Source organism: Panthera pardus, unplaced genomic scaffold (assembly GCF_024362965.1).
Source record: "Panthera pardus isolate Hobbes unplaced genomic scaffold, ASM2436296v1 HiC_scaffold_27, whole genome shotgun sequence".
In the NCBI taxonomy this organism is placed as follows: Eukaryota; Metazoa; Chordata; class Mammalia; order Carnivora; family Felidae; genus Panthera; species Panthera pardus.
In genome coordinates this window covers 16,593,337-16,606,294 of record NW_026526843.1, presented here as the reverse complement: position 1 = coordinate 16,606,294, position 12,958 = coordinate 16,593,337, and the positions used below count along the sequence as shown (strand labels likewise).

Here is a 12,958-nt window from a genome sequence, read left to right as displayed (position 1 = left end):
AAGGGAAACAAAAGCAAAAATGAACTATTGGGACCTCATCAAAACAAAAATCTTCTGCACGCTGAAGGGAACAATCAACAAAACTAAAAGGCAACTGACAGAATGGGAGAATGTATTTGCAAATGACATATCCAATAAAGGGTTAGTAGCCAAAATCTATAAAGAACTTATCAAACTCAACACCCAAAAAACAAATAATCCAGTGAAGGAATGGGCAAAAGACATGAATAGACACTTCTCCAAAGAAGACATCCAGGTGGCCAACCGACACGTGAAAAAATGCTCCACATCACTCATCATCAGGGAAATGCAAATCAAAACCACAATGAGATGCCACCTTACACCTGACAGAATGGCTAACATTAACAAATCAGGCAACAACAGATGTTGGCGAGGATGTGGAGAAAGAGGATCTCTTTTGCATTGTTGGTGGGAATGCAAGCTGGTGCAGCCACTCTGGAAAACAGTATGGAGGTTCCTCAAAAAACTAAAAATAGAACTACCCTACGACCCAGCAATTGCACTACTAGGTATTTATCCAATGGATACAGGTGTGCTGTTTCGAAGGGACACATGCACCCCCATGTTTATGGCAGCACGATCAACAATAGCTAAAGTATGGAAAGAGCCCAAATGTCCATGGATGGATGAATGGATAAAGAAGATGTGGTATATATATATACAATGGAGTGTTACTCGGCAATCAAAAAGAATGAAATCTTGCCATTTGCAACTACATGGATGGAATTGGAGGGTATTATGCTAAGCGAAATTAGTCAGAGAAAGACAAATATCATATGACTTCACTCCTATGAGGACTTTAAGAGACAAAACAGATGAACATAAGGGAAGGGAAACAAAAATAATATAAAAACAGGGAGGGGGACAACACATAACAGACTCTTAAATATGGAGAACAGAGGGTTCCTGGAGGGGTTGTGGGAGGGGGGATGGGCTAAATGGGTCAGGGGCATTAAGGAATCTACTCCTGAAATCATTGCTGCACTATATGCTAACTAATTTGGATGTAAATTAAAAAAAAATTAAATTAAAAATTCTGAACAGACAAAAAAAAATATTCTTGCATTCCTGAAATAAAGCCCACAAATGCTAATGCTTTATGTAGGATTTGTGGATCAACATTCCTAAGTAAAGTGTGTCTGCCTTTCCTTTTGTGCTATCTATGTAGGATTTGGCATGGGGTTTATATTTACTTCATAAAATAATATGGGAAGCTTCCCATCTTTTTTCTATACTGAAATTATTTAAACAGCATAGGAAATATTTGATCCACTAAAAGTTTGTGAAAACTCATCCATAAATAGTCTGACTGTATTTTGTGGAGGGAATAGTGCCTTAATAACATTTCACTTCTTTGTGCTCATGAGCCAATTTAGATTTTTATTTTCCTAGGAAATCATCCACTTACAAAATTATTATTAGGATGGAATTATAGGAATATTCACTTATAATTTTTAAATCTCCTTTACATCAATGATAATATTCTTCTTTCTCATTTTAATGAGAGCAATTTCCATACACATACACTTGAGTAAGTATTCTCAGCCTGTAGGGTACTTTCTTATGATATGAACCTTATTATATGAATATGAGCTTTATTATACATGTTAAATCAAGTTACAGTGTATTATTCAAATGCTCAATATCCTTATTTTTTTTTCTAGAACTAAAAGATACGTATTACAGTCTCCCACCACAAGTGTGGTTCTGTCCATTTCTACTTGAATTTCTAAAACCATCTGTTTTATGTATTTTAACACTATGCATAAACGTTCATTCATGACAGTTTTATCTTCACTGTATATTACACATCTTAACAATATTTAAAATAACCGATTTTGTTCTGTTTGTTTTTCCTAACTCCTACTCATTCAATAGATACACATTTAATGCCTACTATATTCTAGGTTTGGAGGATACATTAGTGAACAAATCAGATAAGAACCCTGCCCTTGAAACTTAACAGAAAACCATGGGGGAGGGGATGGAAAAAAAAAAGTTAGGGAGGGAGCCAAACCATAAGAGACTCTGAAAAACTGAGAACAATCTGAGGGTTGATGGGGGAGTGGGAGGGAGGGGGTGGGTGGGTGATGGGTATTGAGGAGGGCACCTGTTGGGATGAGTACTGGGTGTTGTATGGAAACCAATTTGACAATAAATTTCATATTAAAAAAAAAAGGAGAAAAAAAAAAAAGAACCCTGCCCTCATGGGGCTTAAAGTACTGTGGAGAAAACAGGCAAAAAATAAGTAAACTAACAAATTAAATAATTACAAATTGCAGTGAGTGCTACAAAGAAAGTCGTATCAATACAGTATAAGGTAGGGGACCTACTTTAACTAGAGGATGGCCTAGCTGAGATAATATTTAAGCTTAAAAAAAGGATTAGAAGAAGCTGGGCACACAAAGGTCTTGGAAGAGTGCTTCCAGCACAGGGTACAAAAAATGGGATTAGTATTGCCAGGCATACTTCAACAGAGTAGAGGGCTCATTGTCCTACACCATATAGGAAAGGAACTACAATCGCAAGTGGCTCTGACAGGACCAGACACCGCCATTTGTTCACTTGGCGCTCCCCTTCCCCAACTGACTGTCCCAGCATCATCTGAAGGAAGTGTTGGCTGGCAGTAATAGCATACTGTGGCCTGAGTCTCCACTCTAGGTTATCTTCTACAGGTGGTGTGCTTTCTGGAGTCCCTCCAGGACAGAGATTATCCCCAACTCAAAGTACCCTAGCCTCCAGCTCCTACCAGACAAGCTTGGCCTTAGCCTGACGTGAAACGAAGGACGCTGCAACTTTTCTCAGTAGTATTTGGCCTGGCCTCCTCTCTATCTTTCAAAAATCCCTCCAAATTTCTGGCATATTGATGGCAGATGGCATCCTTCTTGGTTCCCTTGGTTTTCAACCATTATAGATCTCTTAGTCATTTCAACGGGCATTTGAAATAGAGGAAGCAATTAAACATTTACGCAGGTAGGCACCATCAGTGGCAGCCTGAACCAAGATTCTGCAGCATGTTTAACCTGCCCTCTACCACTGGTTTCTTCCCTACTCTGAAAGACAATTATTTACAAGTTGCTTTGAGCAGTATATCCCGTACCAACAGCATTACATGAGTTGATTTCAGGAGGAACACAGTTGTATATTTATGGATGTATTTATTTTTACTATTTATGTATTTATTTTAAAAGTGTAGAAAGAAATACATACAATTGTGTGTGTCTCTCTCTCTGTCTTACCATATGACTAGCATATCAAAACTACCATGACACCAAACAAGGTTGACATAACTCACTGCATGGTAAACCTTTATAAAATCCCCCTTAACATCTCTGTTCTTTCATCCCTGGGAGCAACTCAACTGTCCTTTTCTCTCTCCAAAATCTCCCATCAGCCCTCACCCAAGTCTTCTCAGATCTTCCTTTCCACCCTATTAGGCTCCAGACTCTTTCCCCATCCTGAATTGCTTTTCATATGCAGAATAATTCCATCCTCTCTGCCTCTAATTTGCATCTGTACATTCACTAACATGCTCAGCAAACAAAAGATTAGGAGCCAGCTTCCTTAAATGGCAGCAAGAAATGGTAAAGAACCAATTATGTTTCCCAGTCGCAAAGAATTTTATTTTTAATTTTCCTGTTAAAAAATAAAAGACTGAAAATCTAACTACATTTCAGAAAACAAACAAACTCAAAGCTGCAGGCTCTATGGCTATGAGACCTGTGTAGTCTACAGTCTGGCTCTTAGAAGGACCCTACTCTTGGTTCGATGTTCTTGAAATGTGTAATACGTTTTGAACAAGGGATCCCACCTTTTCATTATGCAGATTATGTTGCCAGCTCTGCTCTGCAGGGAGGTCTCTCAGATGAGGAACTGGATTAAATGGTGAGGAGACAGAATGGGAGCAGTGGCTAATGGCATATTGATGGCTAATGGTATCACACTGGAGAAGATTCTGCTGGGACTTTAGTAAGTAGAGGGTCTACCTATGCTGCAGTCTTTCTGGGCTTTGGCCTCGACCTGAATTTGCATTCTGGCACTGCCACATACTAGCTGGTGAGCTTCAAGTCAGTAAACCTCTCTATGCTTCAGTTTATTCATCTGCAAAATGGGGATACTATTTATTTTGAAGGATTAGAAGGATTAAATGAAGTCATAAATAAAGTGCTTAGTACAATGTAAAATGAGTAAACATGTTGTTATGTGCCTTTGTTTATTTTTATTGTTTATAATTTTAAATTTAATAACATATTATCTTGTTTTCAGGATATTTATTTTTATAAATAATTCTCTTAATAGCAAATATGACCAGCTTTCCATTATAATTGTGCTACACAGTTAGTGTGTCCTTTTAAAATAAATATATTTAAAAATAAATAAATAAAATAAAATAAATATATTTACGTAAAAAAGTGAGGCAGTTTAAAAAAATATGAAAAACTGGTAACGTTAAGATAACCAAGAGCTGTGCAGGTGTTATACAAGTGACTGAGGCAGGAGAAACATTGATCTAGTGAAATCTCAGTTTTTAGACAGGGTAACTGAAACCTAAAGAGTAAAAGTGATTCATCACAGGTCACACAGCAAGTCAACGTCAGAATCAAGACCACTTGGGTTTCCTAGCTCTTAGTTCAGAGCTCCTCCAACCACACCACGTACAGAAATGGTTAAGGCAAGAGCAAGCTTGGTGCTTAATGAGGTACATGGCCAGTAGCCAGACCCTCTCTCAATGTGCACTGCCTCATTCACTCCCCAAGGATAGCAGATAAATGAAGTATTCTAATATAACACAGAAACCAGTCCCATGGTTTTGTCCATGGAGCTAAAGCATTGTGAAAATACCACCTATTAGTCAATCTTTTTTTTTTTTTTTAATTTCCCTGAAAAAGATGTGCAGTGAGGACTGATCCAATAGGTTACAGAGAGTTGGTGGGGGAGGAGGGGATCAAACTCCCAGTCCCGAATCCGCTAGTCTCCTCATCCTGTATGCCACTAGCCTATATGCCTTCTACATAAATATAACCTGAAAAGCAAAGTGGCTTGGGAGCCCAAATGACAATACAAAACTGGAGGTATCCCAGACTTGAGCTACCTCAAGTCCCTCAACTTCAATTTCCATTTGTGGCATTAAATCTAAGAGAACTCACAAGGGTCTGTCTAGAAAGGAGAAGGGAAATTTTAGCTCTAGGATCATATGCCCTGCTTTCACCATTAAACGCCAGCCTATGGCCAGATTATTTTACCCTTCCGTGTTTATTAGTTTGCTAGGGTTGTTGTAACAAAGCACCATAAACTAGGTGGCTTAAAACAACAGAAACTTATTATCTCACGGTTCTGGTGGCTAAAAGTCCAAAATTAAGATGTCAACAGGACTGGTTACTTCTGAGGCATGGAAGAAAAAGCCTCTCTCCTTGGCTTGTAGATGCCTATCTTCTTCCTGTGTTTATTCATTTGGTCTTTCCCTCTATGAATGTCTAACTCTGTGTCCAGATTTCCCCTTTTTCATAAGGATACCTACCAGTCCTATTGGATTAGTGCTCACTTCATTTTAACTTGATTAACTCTATAAAGACCTCTTCTCTAAAAAGGTCACATTCTCAGGTACTTGGGGTTAAAATTCCAACTTTTTTTTATGGAAGGAAGGGACACAATTCCACCCATAACACAGTGCATTTAGTTACATTCATTAAGTTAAATCATTCAAAATGCAAAATGATACTTAATCCATCTAGTCATAGATCACCTCCTCAGAATCTGGGAAATCTGACAATATAAAGAATGAATCATGGATTATTTTAGGAGAAAACATGTTAAACCTATATTGGAAAAAGTCCCCATGGAAATAAAGAAATCACACTGAATAACAGTATTCTTTTTTTGTAAGAGTTCTACTCAAAATAGAAACAGAAAATGAAGAACTCATAGACTAAGAAAAACATGATGTACAATTTATAGTTTTGTTTTTTAACTTTCTTTTTCAGAGAATGAAAAAGCCCTCAGTTTGTAAGGCTCTCAAATGTATTTGTAACTAACATTTACAAATACAGTAAAAGTAATTCAGAAATACTTCGGTATTTTAGATGAATAGTAGGAAAAATGAATAATTTGAAGTAATATGATTTGCAAGCAATCATTTAAAAAGTACCTTAAGATATTTGTCAAAGAACAGAAATCATATTTTCCTAACTTATGTAAAATAGCTGATAAAAGAATGCACAGGATATACATTATTTAACTTTGAATTTCATCCTTCACCAAAAGTTATAAACCCACAACTTTATGACACAGTATACAGAAGCCTTTGTTCCATTTACTTACAATGCCCCTGCCCAATTTTTGCCTCCTTCTTTGACTGTGGGAGAACATTGGCTGGGGGGATGGAAGGCACTGGAGCAGGCAGGGAGAGAGAAGTCATTGAGATTAGAGGTGGGGATGGTAAAAGCGCTTTGGGCTTGAGGCTGGGGCTTGAGAGAGGGAGGAAGGCTGTGGAAAAGCCAAGGCCTTTGTACAGATGAGGAGACAGAATACCACTGTGAGGGAGTTGGGAGGGAGGGCAGGCCACAGGAGGTAAGGTAGAGAAGGCCCTTTTGAGAAGGCCGACTGGGAGCTAAGGAGAGAGGCTGTGGGGAAAGGAAAAGTATTCGAGTGGGGGCAAGAAATATTTGGAGAAGGAACTGAGAAAGACTTTCAGCGAGGAGAGTGAGGCAGCAAGACCACGGAGTAAAATGAAGGAAAAGAAGACTTGGGGGAAGAGGGAGACAGTGCCTTTGAGTGGAGAAGGAGGAGAAACCTGTGAGTGGGGAGATGCGGGGGGAGGCTTTGGAGGGCTGAAAGAGGCATCTAAGAGGACAGTGAGTGAAGAAGGCCTGGAGGAGGGTAAATGAGGAGATAAAAGAAGGATTTTGACTGAGGGAAGGAAGGGCTTTGTGGAGGTAAGTTAGAGAGAGGACAATGTGAATGAAGGTGTTTTCGAAGGGAGGGGAGGGAGGGAAGACCTTGTGTGAGAGAAGTAAAGGGCTTTGTGAGATTAAGAAGACCAGCTTTTGAATGAGGGAAGAGGAGGCCTGTAAGGTGAGCCAAGAAAAGTCTGTGGGGAGGTGAAGAATGAAAGGACCTTGATTGAAAGTTGAGAAGAATTTTTGAGCTATAATGATGGAGGGAAGACATTTGTGAACTGCGGTGATGAAGAGAAAGCTTTTAGGAGTGTAAGTAAAGAAAAGAACTTCCTTAAGGAAAAGGGTGAAAGAGGGAAGCCAATTATGAGAGTAAAGGAGGCAGAGGAGGCAACCATAAAAGAAGGAAAGGCCTTGGTATGGGGAAGTGAGCAAGGAAAGGTCTCTGTGAAGGGAGGTGATGGAGAAAGGAATTTGAGAGGTGAGGTAAGGGGGGTTAGTAAGATGAGTTTAGAGGTGGAAGAGCTTTAAGGGAGGGTAAAATGGAGGCTAGTACTTTGATTTTTGCATGTTGATCTTATACCCTGCAGCTCTGCTGAATTTGCAAGATCAACATGAAAAAATCAATTGTGCTTCTATACACCAGCAATGAACAATCCAAAAAGGAAATTAAGAAAACAATTCCGTTTACAGCAGCATTCAAAAGAACTAAATATCTAGGAATAAAATGTACCCAATGAGGTTAACGACAAAACATCGCTGAAGACATCTCATATTTATGGGTTGAAAGACTTAATATTGTTAAGATGGCAAGACTGCCCAAAGTGATCTACAGATTCGTAGCAATCCCTATCAGAACTTCAGTGGCCTTGGGAATGCAAGCTGGTGCAGCCACTCTGGAAAACAGTATGGAGGTTCCTCAAAAAACTAAAAATAGAACTACCCTACGACCCAGCAACTGCACTACTAGGTATTTATCCAATGGATACAGGTGTGCTGTTTCGAAGGGACACATGCACCCCCATGTTTATGGCAGCACTACCAACAATAGCCAAAGTATGGAAAGAGCCCAAATGTCCATGGATGGATGAATAGATAAAGAAGATGTGGTATATATATACAATGGAGTGTTACTCGGCAATCAAAAAGAATGAAATCTTGCCATTTGCAACTACATGGATGGAACTGGAGGGGATTATGCTAAGCGAAATTATTCAGTCAGAGAAAGACAAATATTGTATGACTTCACTCATATGAGGACTTTAAGATCCAAAACAGATGAACATAAGGGAAGGGAAACAAAAATAATCTAAAAACAGGGAGGGGGACAAAACCTAAGAGACTCTTAAATATGGAGAACAAACAGAGGGTTCCTGGAGGGGGTGTGGGAGGGGGGATGGGCTAAATGGGGAAGGGGCATTAAGGAATCTACTCCTGAAATCATTGTTGCACTAGATGCTAACTAATTTGGATGTATAAAAAAAATTAAAAGAAAAACAAACTTCAGTGGCTTTTTTGCATAAATGGAAAAGCTGATCCTTAAAGTCACATGGAATTACAAGGGGCCTTGAATGCTCAAAACATTACGAATAAAAAACAAAATTGGGGAACTCACATGTCCCAATTTCTCAACTTGCTACAAAGCTATAGTAATCAAAAGAGGATGATACTGGCATAGGGATAGATACACAGACCAGTAGAATAAAACTTAAGAGTCCAGAAATAAATCCATAAATCTATGGTCAACTGATTTTCAACAAGGGTGGCAAGACCATTCAACGGGGAATGACTAGTCTCTTCAACAAATGGTGCCGAGACAGCTGGATATCCACATATAGAAAGAATGATGCTGGGCCCCTAACACACACCATATACAAAAACTAATTCAAAATGGATCCACAACCTACCTAGAAGGGCTAGAACCACAAAACTCTTTAAAGAAATCATAGAAATAAATCTTTATGACTTTCGATTTGGCAATGGATTCTTGGATATGACACCAAAAGCACAAGTGACAAAATAATTTAAAAAAACAAATTGGACTTCCTCAAAATTAGAAACTTTTGTCCACCAAAACAAACAAACAAACAAACAAACAAACACATTAACAAGAAAGTAAAAAGCCAACCTACAGAGTGGGAGAAAATATTTCCAATTCACATATCCGGAATATATAAAGAACTCTTACAACTCAATAACAAAACCACAAACAATCCAGTTAAAAATGGCCAAAGAACACGAACAGACATTTCTCCAAACATACAAATGTCTAAAAGCACGTGAAAAGATGCTCAGTATCATTAGTCTTTACAGGAATACTAACGAAATCCATAGTAAGATATCACTTATACAAACCAGGACGGTGATAACCAAAGAGGGGGAGGATACCAAATGCTGGTGAACTTGGGACCCTCGCACATCGTTCGTGGGCACGTAAAACGGTTCAATCGCTTTGTAGAACAGTTTAGGACTCCCTCAAAGAATTCAACACGGGATTCCCACATGCCCCAGCAATTTTACTCCCAGGGGCAGGCCCGAGAGACCTGGTACCGCGAAACCTTGTACGGGGACATCCGCGGCACTGTTAGCCACCACAGCCAACACCCGGAAGTGAGCCAAACGCCCACCAAGTGAGAAACGGAGACACGAAATGCGAAATATTCACACCACAGCATATCGTTCGGCCACTGAACAGAAAGAAGGGGCGACGCCTGCTCGCACGGGCGTAAATCTCGAGAACGCGACGCGAAGCGGGAGAAGCCGGGTCCACGACACAGGTTCCGTGTTCCGTGGGAACCACCCGTCCCACCGAAGGTACACGCGCAGACGCGGCCGGCCAGGGCGGCGGCCGGGGGGCCGGGGGGTGAGGGGGCCCGCGGGGGGCGGGGGGGACTCACAGGCGCTCACGTAGTAGCACAGCCCGAGCAGCAGGGCGCACGAGGCGAGCAAGAGCAGCCCGAGGCACCGGTGGGCCCACAGCTTCAGCAGAGCGCCGCGCGTCGAGGCCCCGACGGCGCCCAGGGACGCCCGCCAGCCGGCCTGAGGCGCGGCCGTCGCGCCATCCTCGCGCCCGGGGACGCTGCCTCCCGGGTGCGACTCGTCGGCCGGGGTCTCCCCGGTGCACCCCGCGTCGCAGCTTATCACCCTGGAGTGCGGCCCCTTCAGCGAGCCGATCTTCGACCTGGTCCTCTTCCGCAGCGACCTCCTGTCAGAAGGCATGGCTCCGGACGGCAGCCTCGCCGAGACGACGCCTCCGGACGGCAGGCCCGTCTCCCACAAGCCCCCCGGGCGGCGACGCTGGCGTGGCACCCCCTCGGCCGCGCGTGCCAACCGTCGTCCCCAGGCCCCGCCCCTTTCTGACGGCTATGGGCGGGGCGGGGGTGGTGCCTGGGGCCCTCCCCCAATCAAGGCCCGGCCCGCTAGCGCTTGTGGAACGCCGTCGAAGGGACGAACGAATGGGGCCCGAGGCCCGCGCCGCGTGCGCGTCCGCTCGTCCCAGACGGCACAACGCCTCGCGAGATTCCGGCTCCAGCCTTGGCTGCTGATTGTCCCTCAGATTCAGTCCCTGTGACGCGCTGTGGGCTCTGCGGTCCCTACGGTTAGTCCCCGCGGGGCTCAAGACGGTAGCCACTAGCCACATGTGGCCGTTTAAATGTCAATTCTAATTCATTAACATTAAACCGAACAGGGGGGCCGCGGTAGCTCAGGTCCTGATCTCACGGGTTGGTGAGCTCGAGCGCTGCCTCTGCACTGACAGCGGGGAGCCTGCTTGGGATGCTCTCTCCCCTCCCTCTCTGTCCCTCCCCCATGCGTGTGTGCACTAAACCTTTTAAAAAATAAAATTTCTTTTTGTTTTTGCTTTAACTTTTTATAACTTGTTAGTGTTTATTTCTCAGACAGAGAGAGAGAGAGAGGATCCGAAGCGGGCTCTGTGCTGTTAGCCCAGAGCCAGACGTGGGACTCGAGCTCACGAACTGTGAGATCATGACCTGAACTGAAGTCTGGCACTTAACTGAACCACCCAGGCTCCCCCCCCAAAATAAAATTTCTTTAAGAAAAGCGGAATAGGGGCGCCCGGGTGGTTCAGTCGGTGAAGCGTCCGACTTCGGCTCAGGTCGTGATCTCGCGGTCCGTGAGTTCGAGCCCCGCGTCGGGCTCTGGGCTGACAGCTCAGAGCCTGGAGCCTGCTTTGGATTCTGCGTCTCCGTCTCTCTCTGACCCTCCCCCGTTCATGCTCTGTCTCTCTCTGTCTCAAAAATAAACACTAAAAAAATTAAAAAAAATAAAAGTGGAATTAAGAAACCAGTTCCTCAGTCACACACGTATCAAGTGCTCAGTAACCACGCGTAGCTTCTCGTGACCATATTGGACAGTGCCAATATGGAGCATTCCTTTCATGGCAGAAAGCTGGACTGGCAGAGCGGGCTGTGCATAGCGACTATAGGGAACGTGGTCGGCATTCCATAGGCTGTTGCATTGTAGTAGGAGCTTTTACGTGGAACAAAATGATATCTGCCTTCAGAGACTTTAAGGTTTAGTTACAAATAAATGGAACAGGACAAAATGACAACGAAGACTGTGTGAGGAACACTAAAGAGTGCCTCAGAGCACTTAGATTTTATTCCCATCATTTGCCACCAATGAATTGGGCGGCCCTAAGTGCCTTCCTGCCGGCCTCGGTGCTGCAACGTGCAAATGAGAGAGTTAGCATGGTCTCTAAGCCCCCCTCTGACGCTAAAATCTCACCCTCAGGCAACATCCCAGTGGCTTGCAAGGTTTTGGTCCACCTGCAAAAGGACCATGTAGCTGAGGCTGGTACCTGTTGGCTTACCTCATTCGAGTTTTCAAGGAATGTGAAAACTGCCCCTCTCAACTGCATTTCCACCCTTATTCTTACAATATTTTACTTGGGCTTTCCAAATGGTTTTCTACGGATTTTATTGTATTGTTCTTACTGTTCTCTCCAATGTTAATAGGCATTCCATACGGGGAAAGAGGGAGGAAGGTTTCTATGCAAATAATTCTTGAAACTTAGCCTGCTCCACCCCACCCCCACATCCACGAGCGACTTCTAAGGCTCTTTAGTTTATTAAAGGATCTGACAGGAAAAGAACCTGCTTTTCCTTCCTTGTATTTCTTATAATTTTTTTTTTTTTGGCCTCAGCTTTTCCCAAACTAATTTAACCAGAAGACACCTGTCCCCCACAACACTATGAAGAGCTTCTGAAACTACTGCTTGCAACTCTGAGAAACTGTGAAGTATCTGAGCTTTTACCCTGCTTGGGAGTAACGAGGTAGCCTGCTGCAGTTTCATAGACGCTGGCAGAAGGTGCGAGACAACTGGGTCAGAGACAAAAGACGAAGGCTTCCCTGAGATGCAGCAACTTGAGAGACCCATGAACAGTTGCTTCCCACAGCAGCCCTGTTCACGTCACAGCACATGTGGAAAGTGACCGTGTGACCGGGCACCACACAGCCACCCGGAGGGCTCAGGGGATTCGGTTAGAGCATACGGGTTGGGCACTCAGCTCTTGACCGCTTCACAGGTTGTGCCTTGGTTTCCCCGGCTGCAAATTATGGGCTATGGGCAGCCTGATCGTGAAGATTCCTTCCGGCTCTGGCTTACTGTGACTCGTCCTTGACAGTAGCATTTGGGGAGACGTGGCAGTTCTACAACAGGGCAATACTCCTAAGCATGCCGCATTATACCATTAGAAACCCAAATTACTGGGGTGCCTGGGTGGCCCAGTCGGTTAAGCGTCTAATTTAGGCTTATGTCATGATCTCACGGTTGGTGAGTTTGAGCCCCACGTGGGGCTCTCTGCTGTCAGCACAGAGCTTGCTTCAGATCCTCTGTCTCTCCCTCTCTCTGCCCCTCCCCCCTTCAAAAAGAAAGAAACATTAAAAAAAAAAAAGGAACCCAAATTACTAACAAGAACTCAGAGGGACAAAATCCCTAAGATTATGCCTGAGCGATCCCTGGATTACATAACACTAATTCAAGATTGGGGACACAAAAAGCCATGTGAAGTGTCCATTTTGAA

General features: G+C 43.3%; 1 protein-coding gene across 1 annotated transcript in view; it reads right to left on the bottom strand.

Moving 5' to 3' along the window:
• Window positions 1-10,211, bottom strand: part of FMR1NB (FMR1 neighbor) — a 34,066-nt gene extending 23,855 nt beyond the window's left edge. Inside the window, exon 1 of the mRNA XM_053891528.1 lies at window positions 9,812-10,211. Coding sequence (XP_053747503.1) covers window positions 9,812-10,133 — 322 coding nt within the window. The 5' untranslated portion in view covers window positions 10,134-10,211. The remainder of the gene's footprint in view (window positions 1-9,811) is intronic.
• Window positions 10,212-12,958: the final 2,747 nt, after the last annotated feature.